Source organism: Trichechus manatus, unplaced genomic scaffold, assembly GCF_000243295.1.
Source record: "Trichechus manatus latirostris isolate Lorelei unplaced genomic scaffold, TriManLat1.0 scaffold00069, whole genome shotgun sequence".
In the NCBI taxonomy this organism is placed as follows: domain Eukaryota; kingdom Metazoa; phylum Chordata; class Mammalia; order Sirenia; family Trichechidae; genus Trichechus; species Trichechus manatus.
The window spans coordinates 6807151-6822449 of record NW_004444005.1 but is presented as its reverse complement, the minus strand read 5'-3'; the positions used below and the strand labels follow the sequence as shown (position 1 = coordinate 6822449).

Below are 15299 nucleotides of genomic sequence, written 5' to 3'. Positions count from 1 at the left end.
GAGAAAAGATTGAAGTTGTCAAGGATTTCATTTTACTTGGATCCACAATCGACACCCATGGAAGCAGCAGTCAAGAAATCAAAAGATGCACTGCAATGGGCAAATCTGCTGCAAAAGACCTCACTGAAGTATTGAAAAGCAAAGACTAAGGTGTGCCTGACCCAAGCCATGGTGTTTTCAATTGCATCTTATGCATGTGAAAGCTAGACAATGAATAAGGAAGACTGAAGAAGGATTGATGCCTTTGAATTATGGTGTTGGTGAAGAATATTGAATATACCATTGACTGCCAAAAGAATGAACAAATCTGTCTTGGAAGAAGTACGACCAGAATGCTCCTTAGAAGCAAGGATGGCAAAACTACGTCTCACATACTTTGGACATGTTATCAGGAGGGGTCAGTCCCTGGAGAAGGACATCATGCGTGGTAAAGTAGAGGGTCAGCAAAAAAAGGAAGACCCTCAATGAGATAGACTGACACAGTGGCTGCAACAATGGGCTCAAGCACAACAATTGTGAGGATGGCGCAGGACAGGGCAGTGTTCCATTCTGTTGGACACGGTCACTATGAGTCGGAACCAACTCGATGGCACCTAACAACAACAACAACAATATACTTTTCTAGATATTTATCTTTAAAAAAAAGTGGTCCAGCCCATCATGGCATCCCGCCAGCTCTAGTACCAAAATGCATTTGCACTTCGACCACCTCCCTGCGTCCCTGCCACCACTCTGTCTGCACCCCACCCTCTCTCCTGGATTCCCGTGGTGGCCTCCTCCGGGTCCCCCTGCTTCCTCGGTCCCCACAAAGCAGCCAGGCTGAGTGAGGCCATGGCCCTCCTCTGCTCAGAGCCTCCAGGGGCCCCCATGTCACCAGCCAAATGTGACCTCCTGGGCCCTGCAGTCTAGATCCCAGGACCATGTGAACCCCAGGCCCCTTGATTGCTCCACGCGGGCCTGCCCACCGTCCCTCCCAGCCTTGCCCACCCTCCCTCCAGCCTGCCCACAGTCCCTCTGGCTTGCTGGCACAATCCTGTCTTGGGCCTTTGCCCAAGTCCTCTTCCTCATCAGAACAAACTCCTGGGAGACCTGGGGGCTGCCTCTTTCAGTACCTTCCAAAATTCCCTGAGATCTGTGCAGACAACTTGAAACCCACAATCCCTCCCAATCACCAGACCACGGTGGTGGACTATTTGTGTGCTTCCCTGCCAGACCTCCTCACCTTGGAATGGGCAACAAGAAGTACATCAGACCCCCTACCCGCTTCCCTCCTCCCCCATCCTGTCAGTTTCACCCCAAATACCACCCTCCTCTGTCCACACGGAGACCCCTCCAGGCCCATCACCTCTGTCCACACGGATATCTCTCCAGGCCACTGTCACCACCAACCTCCTGGGGCCGCTGTCATTTCCATCCACTTGGTGACCCACCCCTCTGGGGACAATGTCATCTCTTCCCATATGGTAACACCCTCGGGGCTGCTGTCACCTCCATCCACATGGTGACCCCCCCGGGCCACTGTCACCTCCATCCACGTGGTGACCCCTCCCGGGGCTGCTGTCACCTCCATCCAAATGGTGATCCCCCCCGGGGAAGATGTCACCTCCATCCATACAGCGACCGCCCCGGGGCTGCTATCACCTCCATCCACACGGCGACCCCCCCCAAACGATGTCACCTCCATCCACACGGCGACCCCCCCAGGCCGCTATCACCTCCTGCCTCAACTTCCACAAAAGCTGCTAGTAGGTCCTCCCAGCAGCCAGTGATCTTTTCAAGACACAAATCTGATCAATCCCTCCCTGCTCAGCAGCCTCCCAGCTCTCCCTAGGAAGAGCAGGGCATAGGCCAAGGCCCCGCCTCCCCTCCCCTGCCCCTTGCTGGCTCACAGGGTCTCATCCCAGAGGGCCTGGGGGACCCAGCTGTGGCCTCCCTTCATGTCTGGGAACGCATCCTCCTGCCCCAGCCACTCCGTGTACTGGAACGCTCCCTGAGTCCCCAGCCCCACACCCCTCCTGCAGACCTGGCCCAGTAAGCTTCAGTGACTGGCTGCCCCAGGCAGGGAGAGTCCCTCCCTACATGCGCACACCCGTGCCCTCTGGCCTTTAGCACCCACATCGGTTTGTGGACCCCCATGTGCCCTGTGAATGGCTGCCCCTGTCCTCCACCATGGCCAGGAGGACAGGGACATGCCAGGCTTGATCCCTGCCTCCCAGCCATGGCTGAGCGCCATCTGAGACACTCGTTACCTATCTGCTGATGGAGCTGCAGCCATGCAGAGGGGTCGGAGCCCGGCACCCGTGGGAGTGGGTGTGGGCTTATCCTCAGGGCCTTTTGGGAGTCCGTGTCTCCCAGGGGGCCCTCAAGGACAGGGGAGTTGGAGGGTCCGGGGACAGGACGCATGCGGCACCAGGGAAGCCCCCTCCCTGCCCCCACACCCAGCTCTTGGCAAGTATTGCTCCTCACCACAGAAGCGGTAAGACCTGCATCTGTGCATCTGTGCTGCCCAATACAGAGGACACTCACTACAGGTGCCTATTTAAATTTAAATCAACTTAAATTTAATAAGATCAGCTCCTCAGCCACACTGACCTCTTTTCAAGTATTCAACAGCCCCATGTAGTAAGAGACTGCGATAGCAAACAGCGAGGATATGGCGCTTTCCCATGAACACAGAAAGTTCTATTGGACAGAGCTGACCTCCAGCGTGGCAGTGAAGGTCTGAGCCTCAGGCAAAGGGGCTGTGGGGCAGCCCAGCCTGCCTCAGACCTAGTGTACTGGGTTGAATAGCATCCCCCAAAATCCGTGTTCACCTGGATCCTTGGAATGTGACCTTATTTGGAAATAGGGTCTTTGCAGATGTGATTGGTTAAGCATCTGAGATGAGACCACCACCAGAGAAGCTAGGAGAGACGGAAGGAACGGATTCTCCCTCGAAGCCTCCAGAAGAAGTCAGCCCGCTGACACCTCGATTTCCCCCTTGTGGACCCGAGAGCTGCGAGAGCAGAGTGTACGTTTCTTGTTTCAAGCACCAAGTCGGTGGTCATCTGTGAGGGCAGCCTAAGGAAAGCAATACAAGTCCCCTTCTAGAAATGTTGTTCTCAGGTGCCATTGAGCTGATTTTCGACTCATAGTGGCCCCATGCGACAGACAGAACTGCCCTATAGGGTTTCCTGGCTGTAATCTTTACAGGAGCAGATTGCCGGGTCTTTCTTCCACAGAGCTGCTGGGAGGGTTTGAACTGCCAACCTTCTGGTTAGCAGCTGAGTGCTTAACCATTGCACAACCAGGTCTCCTAATGTACACCACTTCAAACTCATTTCGACTGTAAAGATGCATTTACAGTCTGTTCCCAGAATGTTTACCGGAAATGAGAAGGGCCGACGGGGAGCTTCCTTCCCCCACTCCAGCTGTGAAAGGTAGTCCACCAATCTTACACACAGGCACACACACACAGGCACACCCGGTGTGCACTACACACACACACACACACACACTCCTGAGGGCCCCACCCCTGGCTGCCTGCCCAGGGGAGCTATTTGTGAGTGAGGACACACATCTGACTCTCCCCAGGAGCCTGGAAGCCACTCTGATGTTTCGAATTCTAGAGTTATTTCACAGTTTTCAAATACGGCCTCCTTTTCATTCCACAAGTTTCTCCGCACTGTGCGCGGGCGCTTAGCATGCTGCTCACGCTTCCCGTTTGTTTAGAAAGCTCCAGTCTGAAAGGGCTGCTCTCCAGCCCTCACTTTTGTTTGCTTCCCTTGCCAAATGGAGGTCCTCGCACCATGCCTTCGATGGCTGTGCCTGAGTACAGAAAGTGTTTTCCAAATAATGTTTCCACCATCTTGGGGCCTTGGCCAGCGTTGCGTCTGAGGTGTCCTCTGGGGCAAAAGAGAAAAGGGTGACTTTGCTTATGAAGTAATTTATCATTTGTGTGGCTACTGAAGGAACAAGGAATTAAATGTCTCTCGGGTGACTGTCTCAGTTATCCCGTGCTGCTATAACAGAAATACCACAAGCAGGTGTCTTTAACAGAAATTTATTTTCTCACAGTTTAGGAGGCAAGAAGTCTGAATTCAGGGTGCTGGCTCTCTCTGTTGGCTCTGGAGGAAGGTCCTTGTCTCTTCAGCTTCTTCTTCCTTGGAGATGTTCACGTGTCTTGTCTGCTTCTCTCTTTTGCTTATTTAGTCTCTTTTATATCTCAAAAGACTGGAGCCCTCGTGGCACAGTGGTTAAGAGCGTGGCTACTCATCAAAAGGTTGGCTGCTAACCAAAAGGTCGGCAGACCTGTTTTTCCCTTTTCCCCAGGGACGTGCTGCATGCACAAAGTGCCGATTCCTTCACTCATTCATTTGGTAAACGCTTATTGAGCATCTGCTGTTCGCAGGGCCCATGGCCTGGTGTGATGCTGAGCTGTGCTGGGGAGTGACTGACAGCTTCGTACTCCTCCCGAAGCCAAAACTGCAAACAACTGGACACTTGCATTCCATATCAACAGATCTCTAAATGCCCGTCTTCCAAACCACATCACAGCCTTACTCGGAGTCAACAGACTTTCACAAAGCTTAGCACAAGCACAAAAACACGAACAAAAGAAACAAACCTCTTGCCATCGAGTCGATCCCAACTCATAGGGACCTCATAGGACAGAGCAGAATTGCCCAGGAGGGTTTCCAAGGAGCGGATGGATTTGAACTGCCAACCTTTTGGATAGCAGCTGTAGCTCTTAACCACTGAGCCACCAGGCCTCCCCAAGCACAGATGTGGTGAGTTGGGTTCTTCAACTATTTGCTCTACGTTTGATATGTTTGGGTTTCCGTGATAAAAAGTTAAACAAGGGAGGGAGGGAGAAAGAGGAGGCTCTGTACCCAGCCCCCATGTAGGACCCCCTCGCCTCCCAGTAGCCGGGCAGCTGGGCCAGCCTGCTTGTTCATCTGCAGCATTTGCTGTTGTTAGTTGCTGCTGAGTCAATTCCGACTCACGGCGAGCCGGTGTGCAGAGTAGAACTGCTCCGTAGGGTTCTCAAGGCTGTGACCTTTCAGAAGCAAATTGCCAGGCCTGTCTTCCAAGGTGCCTCTGGGTGGGTTCAAACCACCAATCTTTAAGCTAGGAGTGGAGCTATTAACCATTTTCACCACCCAGGGACTCCTGCAACATGGCAATAACAATAAAATTGACTTTGAGGGGATACCAAATCAAAACCAAACCCGCTGCCGTCGGGTCGGTTCCAACTCATAGTGACTCTATACAACAGAGTAGATTGTCCCATAGGGTTTCCAAGATAGGCTGGTGGATTCAAACCGCTGACCATTTGGTTAGCAGCTGAGCTCTTAACCACTGTGCCACCAGGGCTCCTTGAGGGGATACAGGAAGGATCAAATCAATAACCTCAGTAAAGTCTTATCACAAGGCTGGCACACAGTAAGCACTCAATAAGTGTTAGCTATTACCACTTGCCAGGAAGGACGATGGGTGCTTTCACGCATTCTGCCTCCCATCATCTCATTTACAGGCCCAGAGAGCCCAAGTGAGTGCCTGTTGGAGCTAGGTTCATGCTCACGCACCCCCTGACCAGCCCTCACTGCCTCTTCTGCCCGCAACGTCCTTCTGCGCATCCACAGCCACCTGGAAGCGGCCTCACTAGGAACCCCTGGGATCTTCAAGCCTCCGTTCATGAAGCTCTGCGTCTGTGTTAATGACATCAGTCAACACGAGTAAATGCCCTTTGGCTGACCGCCAGTAACACAGGGCAGTGTGTCGAAAGCAGGCTTTGAAATGATGTAATATGGAAGGAAATGGACACTATCAATAAGATGCAGATTCTGCAAGGCATGGGTTTAATTCAAGGCCCCGGTTCGTTCCCTGACTGCTTACAACACAACATTGCTCCCAGGTGCCCCAACAGGACAAGCTGGTTTGTGAATAAAGAAGCGACTCCCATACCACGCTCCAGACAATTCATCATCTTCTCTGGGAGTGAAGAACAATTACGACACATGAGAACGGCAGCATCAATCTCATGGGGTGTGATTTGGGACTTCGTTGGTTTTTAGTTTTGAGCTCGGCTGCTAACCACAAGGTTGGCAGTTCAAATCCACTAACCGCTCCTTGGAAACCCTACGGGACAGTTCTACTCTGTCCTACAGGGTCACTATGAGTCAGAATTGACTCAACAGATAGGAGTATTTGGGTATAACCTTTTTTGTGGAAGTGAAAGATTTGAAAAGACCTTTTGGGGTCTGTGTCTTGCAGGAAAGACCCGTGGGCATCTGAATGGGTTGTCCGGAAAGACCCAGAAGAGAGGGCGGTGGAGATTTGTAGTCCATCAAGACCAAATTCAGTGTGTCCTTCTCTTTTTTCTCTTTTTCTCCTCTCCTCTTTACCACCCACTTGACTCCACGTCTCTGAGATATACCTCCCGTGTCTTCTGATCCTTGGTGCCAGAACCTTCCACCATCGATTTCTCCACTGAGTCACAGGCTGGGCCACCCTGCCAGACCAAGACAGGAGCTTCAGACCCCTCGACACACGCTTGAGCCCCAAGATGACCACTTTTTAAAGTATTTAATTTAACTTTATTTGTACAAAACACTGACTATGAGTCAGAATCAACTTGACTTCACACAACAACAACCCTAACAATTATATGGAGAAAAAATTGAAGTTGTCAAAGATTTTCACTGTCATTTGATTCACTGGATCAATAATCAATGTCCATGGAAGCAGCAGTCAAGAAATCAAACGACGTATTGCACTGGACAAATCTGCTGCCAAAGACTTCTTTAAAATCTTAGAGAAGCAAAGATGTCACTTTGAGGACTAAGGTGCTCCTGACCCAAGCCATGGTGTTTGCAATCATTTGTTGCACGTAGGATCACTATGAGTCAGAACCTATTCAGCAGCACCTAACAACAACAATATATACACACACTTGCAATACCTACCTCTATACTATATATGCCTACATATACACATCCACCATGTGTCTGTCACTTTCTCGTATTGTGGTAGTTTGCATGTTGCTGTGATACTGGAAGCTTTGCCACTGGTATTTCAAATACCAGCAGGGTCATACTTGGTGGACAGTTTTCAGCTGAGCTTCCACACCAAGACAGACTAGGAAGAAGGACCTGGCAGTCTACTTCTGAAAAAATTAGCAAGTAAAAATCTTATCAATAGCAGCAGAATGTTGTCTAATATAATGTCAGAAGGTGAGCCCCTCAGGTTGGAAGGCACTCAAAAGACCACTGGGGAAGAGCTGCCTCCTCAAAGTAGAGTTGACCTTAATGATGTGGATGGAGTCAAGCTCTCAGGATCTTCATTTGCTGATGTGGCATGACTCAAAATGAGAAGAAACAGCTGCAAACATCCATTAATAATTAGAACACAGAAGTTATGAAGTATGAATCTGGGAGAATAGGAAGTCATCAAAAAAGAAATGGCATGCATAAACATTGGTATCCTAGGCATTAGTGAGCGGAAATGGACTGATACTGGTCATTTTGAATCAGACAACCATATGGTCTACTATGCCAGGAATGACAAATTGAAGAGGAACGGCATCATGTTCACTGTCAAAAAGAACATTTCAAGATCTATCCTGAAGTACAATGCTGGCAGTGATAGGATAATATCCACACGCCGACAAGGAAGACTAGTTAATGTGGCTATTATTCAAATTTACGCACCAACCACTAAGGCCAAAGATGAAGAAATTAAAGATTTTTACCAACTTCTGCAGTCTGAAATTGATCAAACATCCAATCAAGATGCACTGATAATTACTGGTGGTTGGAATTTGAAAGTTGGAAACAAAGAAGAAGGATCAGTAGTTGGAAATTATGGCCTTGGTGATAGAAATGATGCCAGAGATCGCATGATAGAATTTTGCAAGACCAATGACTGCTTCATTGCAAATACCATTTTTCAACAACATGGACTTCGACAGATGGAATACACAGGAATCAAATCGACTACATCTGTGGAAAGAGACGATGGAAAACCTCGATATCATCAGTCTGAAAAAGGCCATGGGCCAACTGTGGAACAGATCATCAATTGCTCATATGCAAGTTCAAGTTGAAGAAAATTAGAACAAATCCACGTCAGCCAAAGTACAACCTTGACTATATCCCACCTGAATTTAGAAACCATCTCAAGGACAGATACGATGCATTGAACACTAATGGCCAAAGACGAGTTATGGAATGATATCAAGGACATCATACATGAAGAAAGCAAGAGGAGGTCATTAAAAAGGCAGCAATAGAAAGAAAAGACAAAAATGGATGTCAGAAGAGACTTTATAAGTTACTCTTGAATGTAGAGTAGCTAAAGTAAAAGGAAGAAATGATAAGGAAAAGAGCTGAACAGAAGGTTTCGAAGGGCAGCTCCAGAAGACAAAGAAAAGTATTATAATGACATGTGCAAAGACCTGGAGATAGAAAACCAAAAGGGAAGAACACACTCGGAATTTCTCAAGCCGAAAGAACTGAAGAAAAAATACAAGCCTCAAGTTGCAATACTGAAGGATTCTACAGGGAAAATATTAAATGACCCAGGAAGCATGAAAAGAACATGGAAGGAATACACAGTCACTGTAACAAAAAAAATTGGTTGACATTCAACCATTTCAGGAAATAGCATATGATCAAGAACTGATGGTACTGAAGTAAGAAGTCCAAGCTGAACTGAAGGCATTAGTGAAAAACAAGACTCCAGGAATTGACAGAATACCAATTGAGATGTTTCAACAAATGGATGCAGTGCTGGAAGTGCTCACCTTGGCTATGCCAAGAACTTTGGGAGACAGCTACCTGGCCAACCGACTGGAAGAGATCCATATTTGTGCCCATTCAAAAGAAAGGTGATTTGATAGAATGTGTAAATTATTGAACAATATCATTAATATCCCACACAAGCAAAATTTTGCTGAAGATAATTCAAAAGTGGCTGCAGCAATATATCAACAGAGAACTGCCAGAAATTCAAGCCAGATTCAGAAAAGGATGCAGAATAAGAGATATCATTACTGATGTTGGATGGATCATGGCTGAAAGCAGAACATACCAGAAAGATGTTTTCCTGTTTTATTGACAATGCAAAGGCATTCAGCTGTGTGGAGCATAACAAATTATAGATAATTTTGTGAAGAATGGGAATTCCAGAACACTTAATTGTGCTCATGAGGAACCTGTATATAGACCAAGAGGCAGTCATTCAAACACAGCAAGTGTATACTGTATGGTTTTAAGTCGGGAAAGGTGTGCATCAGGGTTGTATCTTTCACCATACTTATTCAATTTGTATGCTGAGCAAATAATCCCAGAAGCTGGACTGTATGAAGAAGAACGGAGCATCAGGATTGTAGGAAGACTCATTAACAACCTGCATTATACAGATGACACAACCTTGCTTGCTGAAAGTGAAGAGGACTTGAAGCCCTTACTGATGAAGATCAAAGACTACAGCCTTCAGTATGGATTACACCTCAACATAAAGAAAACAAAAATCCTCACAAGGGGACCAATAAGCAACATCATGATAAACGGAGAAAAGATTGAAGTTGTCAAGGATTTCATTTTACTTGGATCCACAATCAATGCCCGCGGAAGCAGCAGTCAAGAAATCAAATGACATTATTGCATTGGGCAAATCTGTTGCAAAGGATCTCTTTAAAGGGTTAAAAAGCAAAGACGTCACTTTACGGACTAAGGTGCGCCTGACCCAAGCCATGGTGTTTTTAATCACTTCATATGCACATGAAAGCTGGACAATGAAGAAAGAAGACAAATTGATGCCTTTGAATTCTGGTGTTGGAGAAGAATATTGACTATCCCATGGACTGCCAGAAGAATGAACAAATCTATCTTGGAAGAAGCAGTAGAGTCAGAATGCTCCTTTGACTTCGTCTCACACACTTTGGACATGTTATCAGGAGGGACCAGTCCCTGGAGAAGGATATCATGCTTGGTACAGTAGACGGTCAGTAAAAAAGAGGAAGACCCTCATCGAGATAGACTGACACAGTGGCTGCTAACAATGGGCTCAAGCATAACAAGGATTGTGAGGATGGCGCAGGACCGGGCAGCGCTCCCTTCTGTTGCACACAGGGTCGCTATGAGTCGGAACCAACTCGATGACACCTAACAGCTAACAAATATACATACATAACCGGACACATATTTTTAAGTTATTTTTGCTGTTGTTTCCAAATTATATATGCCATAGCAATTGCCAACTGGTCCTTTCTCCTGGTGTAGACTTTTTAGAGACATGGCTTACCGTCACCAAGCTTGTGCATTCAGGCGCCCTCTTCTCTTAATGTAAACTTTCCGTCTGTGACTCTGGAAGCCTCATTCCATTCTACAGGGCCCCTTCCCAGCACTGCTTTACCAAAGCCTCCAGCTTAACTTTTTTAATATCTCTCAAATTCATCCCCTTTCTCGACCACACCCCCCCAACATTAACTCACACCCCCATTATCTCTCTGATTGGTCTCCCTGCCTCCAGGAACTTCCCTCCAGCATTCTCCACACTGCAGCAAGACTAAGCATTCTTAATCACAAATCTGATTATATCAGTCCTGTGCTGGAGGTTCCTCTGAGCCATCCTGACCAAGTACAAACTCTTCAGCATGTCCTGCCAGGCGGTCTTAGGCTGGGTTCTCTAGAGAAACAAAACCAGTAAAACATATAAATATATATATAGAGAGATTTATATCAAGGAAATGGCTCACGCTGTTATAGAGGCTGGTACATCCCAAGTCCATGGGTCAGGATGGAGGCTTCTCCTTATTCACACAGCCACAGGGGCTGGCGAACCCAAGATCGGCAGGTCAGAGAGCAGGTAAGCTGCTAGCTCAAGTCCCAATAACCGGAGGTCAGAAGAACAGGAACCAGCTGTAGGTTCCAGAGAGAGCAAAAGCCTCCGAGCCTTGCCAAAAAGTCCACCTATATTGGATGCAGGCTACACCCCCAAGGAAACTCCCTTTCAACTGATTGGCTGCTCATAGCAGATCCCACCATAGAGGTGATCACATAGTATCAGATCTCATCATGGAGGTGATCACATCGTTATACGACTGTCAAACTACATCATAACTGCCTGACCACTGAGAATCATGGCCCAGCCAAGTTGACACACAGCCTTAACGATCACAAAGGCTCTGAGAATATGCTTCCTGCTATAGGCCAGTCTCATCTCTCCATAAAAGTATACAAAAGATCCAACTATAAGCTGTTGATAAGCGATGCACTTTATATATAAAGACTCCCATTGCCGTCAAGTCGATTCTGACTCATAGGGACCCGTTAGGACAGGGTAGAACTGCCCCACAGGGTTTCCAATGCTGTAAATCTTTATGGAATCAGACTGCCACATCTTTCTCCCATCCTTTCAGTTAGCAGCCAAGTGCTTAGCCACTGTGCCCCCAGGGCTCCTTAACTAGAGACTCAGACAGGTTGAAGTAAAAAGATAGAAATAGACATACTCTACCAATACCAGTCGTAACAAAGCTGGTGCAGCGGGTGTGGTTACAACAGTATCAGACAAAATGAGGCTTTAAGACAAGGAATACCACCAGACCTGGAGGTCTAATGGGCATCTCCAAAAGATGTGTATGGCACCCGATCAGAGTCCTCCACCGTTGGCAGCATCCCTGCCCCTAGACAGCGGGTAGGGCACCAGCCTGGCCAGCTGTACATCTGCTCACACTTCCCAGGTGAGTGCCCCTGTGGAAGGTTCTAATTCTGGGTTTGAATCTGGTTTCTTTAGCATCATGCTCCAGCCTGGGCCTTTGAAACTGGCCAAAATGCTCCCAAATATCCCCAAGAAATCCACGACATTACCTTCCACTTCAACCCTAGAGGTCCTCTAAAAGCCGATTCAGGGCTTCAAATAGCTGGGTGCCCTGCAAATCCCCTGTCCATGAACCATCTTGGTCCCCTCCTCGCTCCACCAGTACTCATTGTCCACCAAAATACTTAACAGTCATGTCTCCGGGGTCTTTAACTATTTGAGAGCTGTTCCTTCTTTTTGTCCAGCACCCCAACAAGATTCCCAGGTCCTGGGGGTGGGGGCCAACAACTACAGAGTTTGGTGAGGGGAGTACACGAGTGAGCGCCAGGCCCACATGGCAGACACACGGTGGGTCACTCTGACACCTCTGGCCTACGCACACACATAAAAAAATTGCTGTGGAGTTGACCCAGACTCATGGCATCCCCGAGTCTGTCAGAGTAGAACTGTGCTCCGTAGGGTTTTCAGTGGCTGATTTTTTGGAAGTAGCTAACAGGCCTTTCTTCTGAGGCATCTCTGGGTGAACTCAAACCTCTAACCTCTTGGTTTGCAGGGAATGTGTTAACCATCTGCCCTACCCAAACCAAAAACCAAACCCATTGCCATCAAGTTGATTCTGACTCATAGCGACCCTTTAAGACAGAGTAGAATTGCCCTATAGGGTTTCCAAGAAGAGGCTGGCGGATCTGAACTGCCAACCTTTGTGTTAGCAGCCTGAGTTCTTCACCACTGCGCCACCAGGGACTCCCATATTTACAGGATGCAAGATATTCTCCTCTGATCAAGTGCTGGGCACGCGGTGCGTCTCATCTAAGTTTTTGCAGATGTTTGTTGCTTTTGATGTGATGTAGCCTGCCGGCACCCTTGGTCAATAGAACACTCCATTTCATTTCAGCTTCTGCTCTTTAAAGAGAGGGCAGAGCGCTGCCCGAAGGCTCCTCAGAGGACTTGGGCAATGCTTAAAAATTTGACAACTAACAGCCTTTCTGGAACCATTGAGGGTGGATGAACCCCTGAACCTTTGCCCTGAGATAATCTTTAAACCTTAAACCTGAGATCTTTTTTAAACAAAACAACAGTTTAGCTTAATTAGTAAAGAACGTCTGCCTTGAGCCTTGTGCTGTTTTAAAGAACGTCTATATGGGATCAAACTGACAACAGCAACTCGAAAGGTTAGATAGGAAACTTAGGGGGCAGAGAAAGGAAAGGAGGGTGAGAATGGTTGTGCAACTTGAAGAATGTAATCAATGTCACTGATCTGTACATGTAGAAATTGTCGAATTGGTGTATGCTTTGCTGTGTATATTTTCAACAGGAATAAAAAAATTTTTTTTTGACAGCTAAATCACTGCTTTTTCCATACACTGGTGAGTATTTAGTTCCAACTGCAGTTTTCATTCTGGGAACCCTGCTGGAGTGCAGCAGCCCCAGGCAAGCCCACTCCATCACGTAGGGACCACTCCTCTGGGGACCCACCTGCCACCTGCAGAATGCTGTGTCTGGCCACGTCGTAGAACGGGTGACTCATGCTGAGCGCTGGGTCCTCACCAGTCGTGGGTGCTGCCAAGGGCTGTCTCCGGGTGCCCAGTGCGGCAGCCTCCTCCTCATCTCTTTGCAGCTCTACAGCAAACAATGAAGGTTAGAGGAGTCAGTCTTGCTCTCCCTTAATGGCTGTGTTTCCAAAGTGAAATTTTAGTAGGGGACACTCTCCCACACAGGAGGGTGAAAGGACCTCCTGAGGTCCTTGTGAGAGACAGTGTGATGGTTAAATTTATGTGTCAGCTTGGCTAGGCTATGGTTCCCAGTGGTTTGGCCAAACACTAGACTAGTTGCTGTTCCATAATGCAATCTAATGCAATGTGATTTAATCACTTTCCATAATGTAATATAATCATCTTCCATAATGCAATCTAATGTAATGTGATTTAATCACTTTCTATAATGTACTGATGGCACAGTGGTTAAAAGCAACAGCTGCTAACCAAAAGGTCAGCAGTTTGAATCCACCAGCTGCTGCTTGGAAACCCTATGGAACAGTTCTTCTCTGTCCTATAGGGTTGCTATCAGCTGGAATCTACTCGACAGCAACAGGTTAGGTTTTATAATGTAATGTAATGTACTCCCCTTCCATAATGCAATTTAATAAATACAACATAATCACTTTGCATAATGTAATGTAATGTGATCACCTTCCATACTGCAATCTAATGCGATATAACATAATCACTTTCCATAATGTAATGTAATGTAATCACATTCCATAACACAATCTAATGCAATGTAACATACACAATGTAATATAATGCAAAGTAATATAATCACTTTACATAATGTAATGTAATCTTTTTCCATAATATAATGTAATGCAACGTAATATGATCACCTTCCATAATGTAATCTAATGCAATGCAATCAATCAATCTATTGAAAAGGGAATTTCCTTAGGGTGTGGCCTGCCTTCAGACTCTAACCAGATATTTTGGCAGAATTCACTCTCTCTCTGCTCTGTACTCTTTCTATCGCCTGACCTACGGATCTTGGGATGTAAGGCTGCAGAAGTCTCCAGCTTTCTGCCTGAACTACAGATTTGGGACTTGCCAGCTCCCACAATCACATAAATCTCTATAAATTTGTCTCACTGATTCTGTTTCTCCACAGAACGCTGAGACAGCGACACCAGCTCCGCTGCGCACCCACTGTGTGCCCAGTCAGGGGGCAGCACCTCTGAGGGAACGCCATGAGACTCTGAGCTGGATACTGCCGTTCACACTTCAAGAGAGGAAACTGAGGCCTGGGGTAGAGGGGGTGATTTGTCCAAGGTCACACTGTTAACTAATAGCAGGGTGTGGACCTGAACTGGAGTCCCCAGCTCCATATTCTGACCCAGGTTCTTTCTCCTGGAAGATGCTGATGCCAGAGCCAGGCAGAAAGCTAGCACTGCCCCAAGCTGCCCAGGGCAGGGATTGGGGGCAGACACAGGGACTGCCTGGGTACAAGGGAGGAAGGGATGGCTGTGTTTCCAAAGTGAAATTTTAGTAGGGGACATTTTCCTGTACAAGCTTCTTTGAGGAATGCTTTCAGCTGGAAAAAGAATGGAAACTTCAAATTTCAGGGCGGGAGTGGACCTCCGGTCATCAGACCAGTCTCTCTAAAGTCAGAACTGGCAGCATTAGAACTGCCAGGGGGAGGGGTTTGTTATGGATTAAATTGTGTCCCCCAAAAAACGTATGTTCAAGTCAAAATCCCCAGTAACCATCACAGTGACTTTATCTGGAAGTAAGGTCTTTGCAGATGTAACCAAGTTAAGATGAGGTCACTGGGGTGGACTCTAATCCAATGTGACTGGTGTCCTTACCAGAAGAGACACAGAGGGAAGACGGCCATGTGACAGTGGGGGTAGAGGCTGGAGTGATGGGGCCACAAGCCAAGGAATGCCTGGGGCCACCAGGAGCTGGAAGAGGCAAGGAAGGATTCTTCCATAGAGCCTCTGGAGGGAG

The 15299-nt window shown here is 47.4% G+C and overlaps 1 protein-coding gene across 1 annotated transcript in view; it reads right to left on the bottom strand.

The window, feature by feature from the left end:
* The window catches only part of ARHGAP8 (Rho GTPase activating protein 8), a 54933-nt gene extending 41517 nt beyond the window's left edge, over positions 1-13416 (bottom strand). The window contains exon 1 of the mRNA XM_012556561.1: positions 13279-13416. Coding sequence (XP_012412015.1) covers positions 13279-13330 — 52 coding nt within the window. The 5' untranslated portion in view covers positions 13331-13416. The remainder of the gene's footprint in view (positions 1-13278) is intronic.
* Between the last annotated feature and the right edge of the window lie 1883 nt (positions 13417-15299).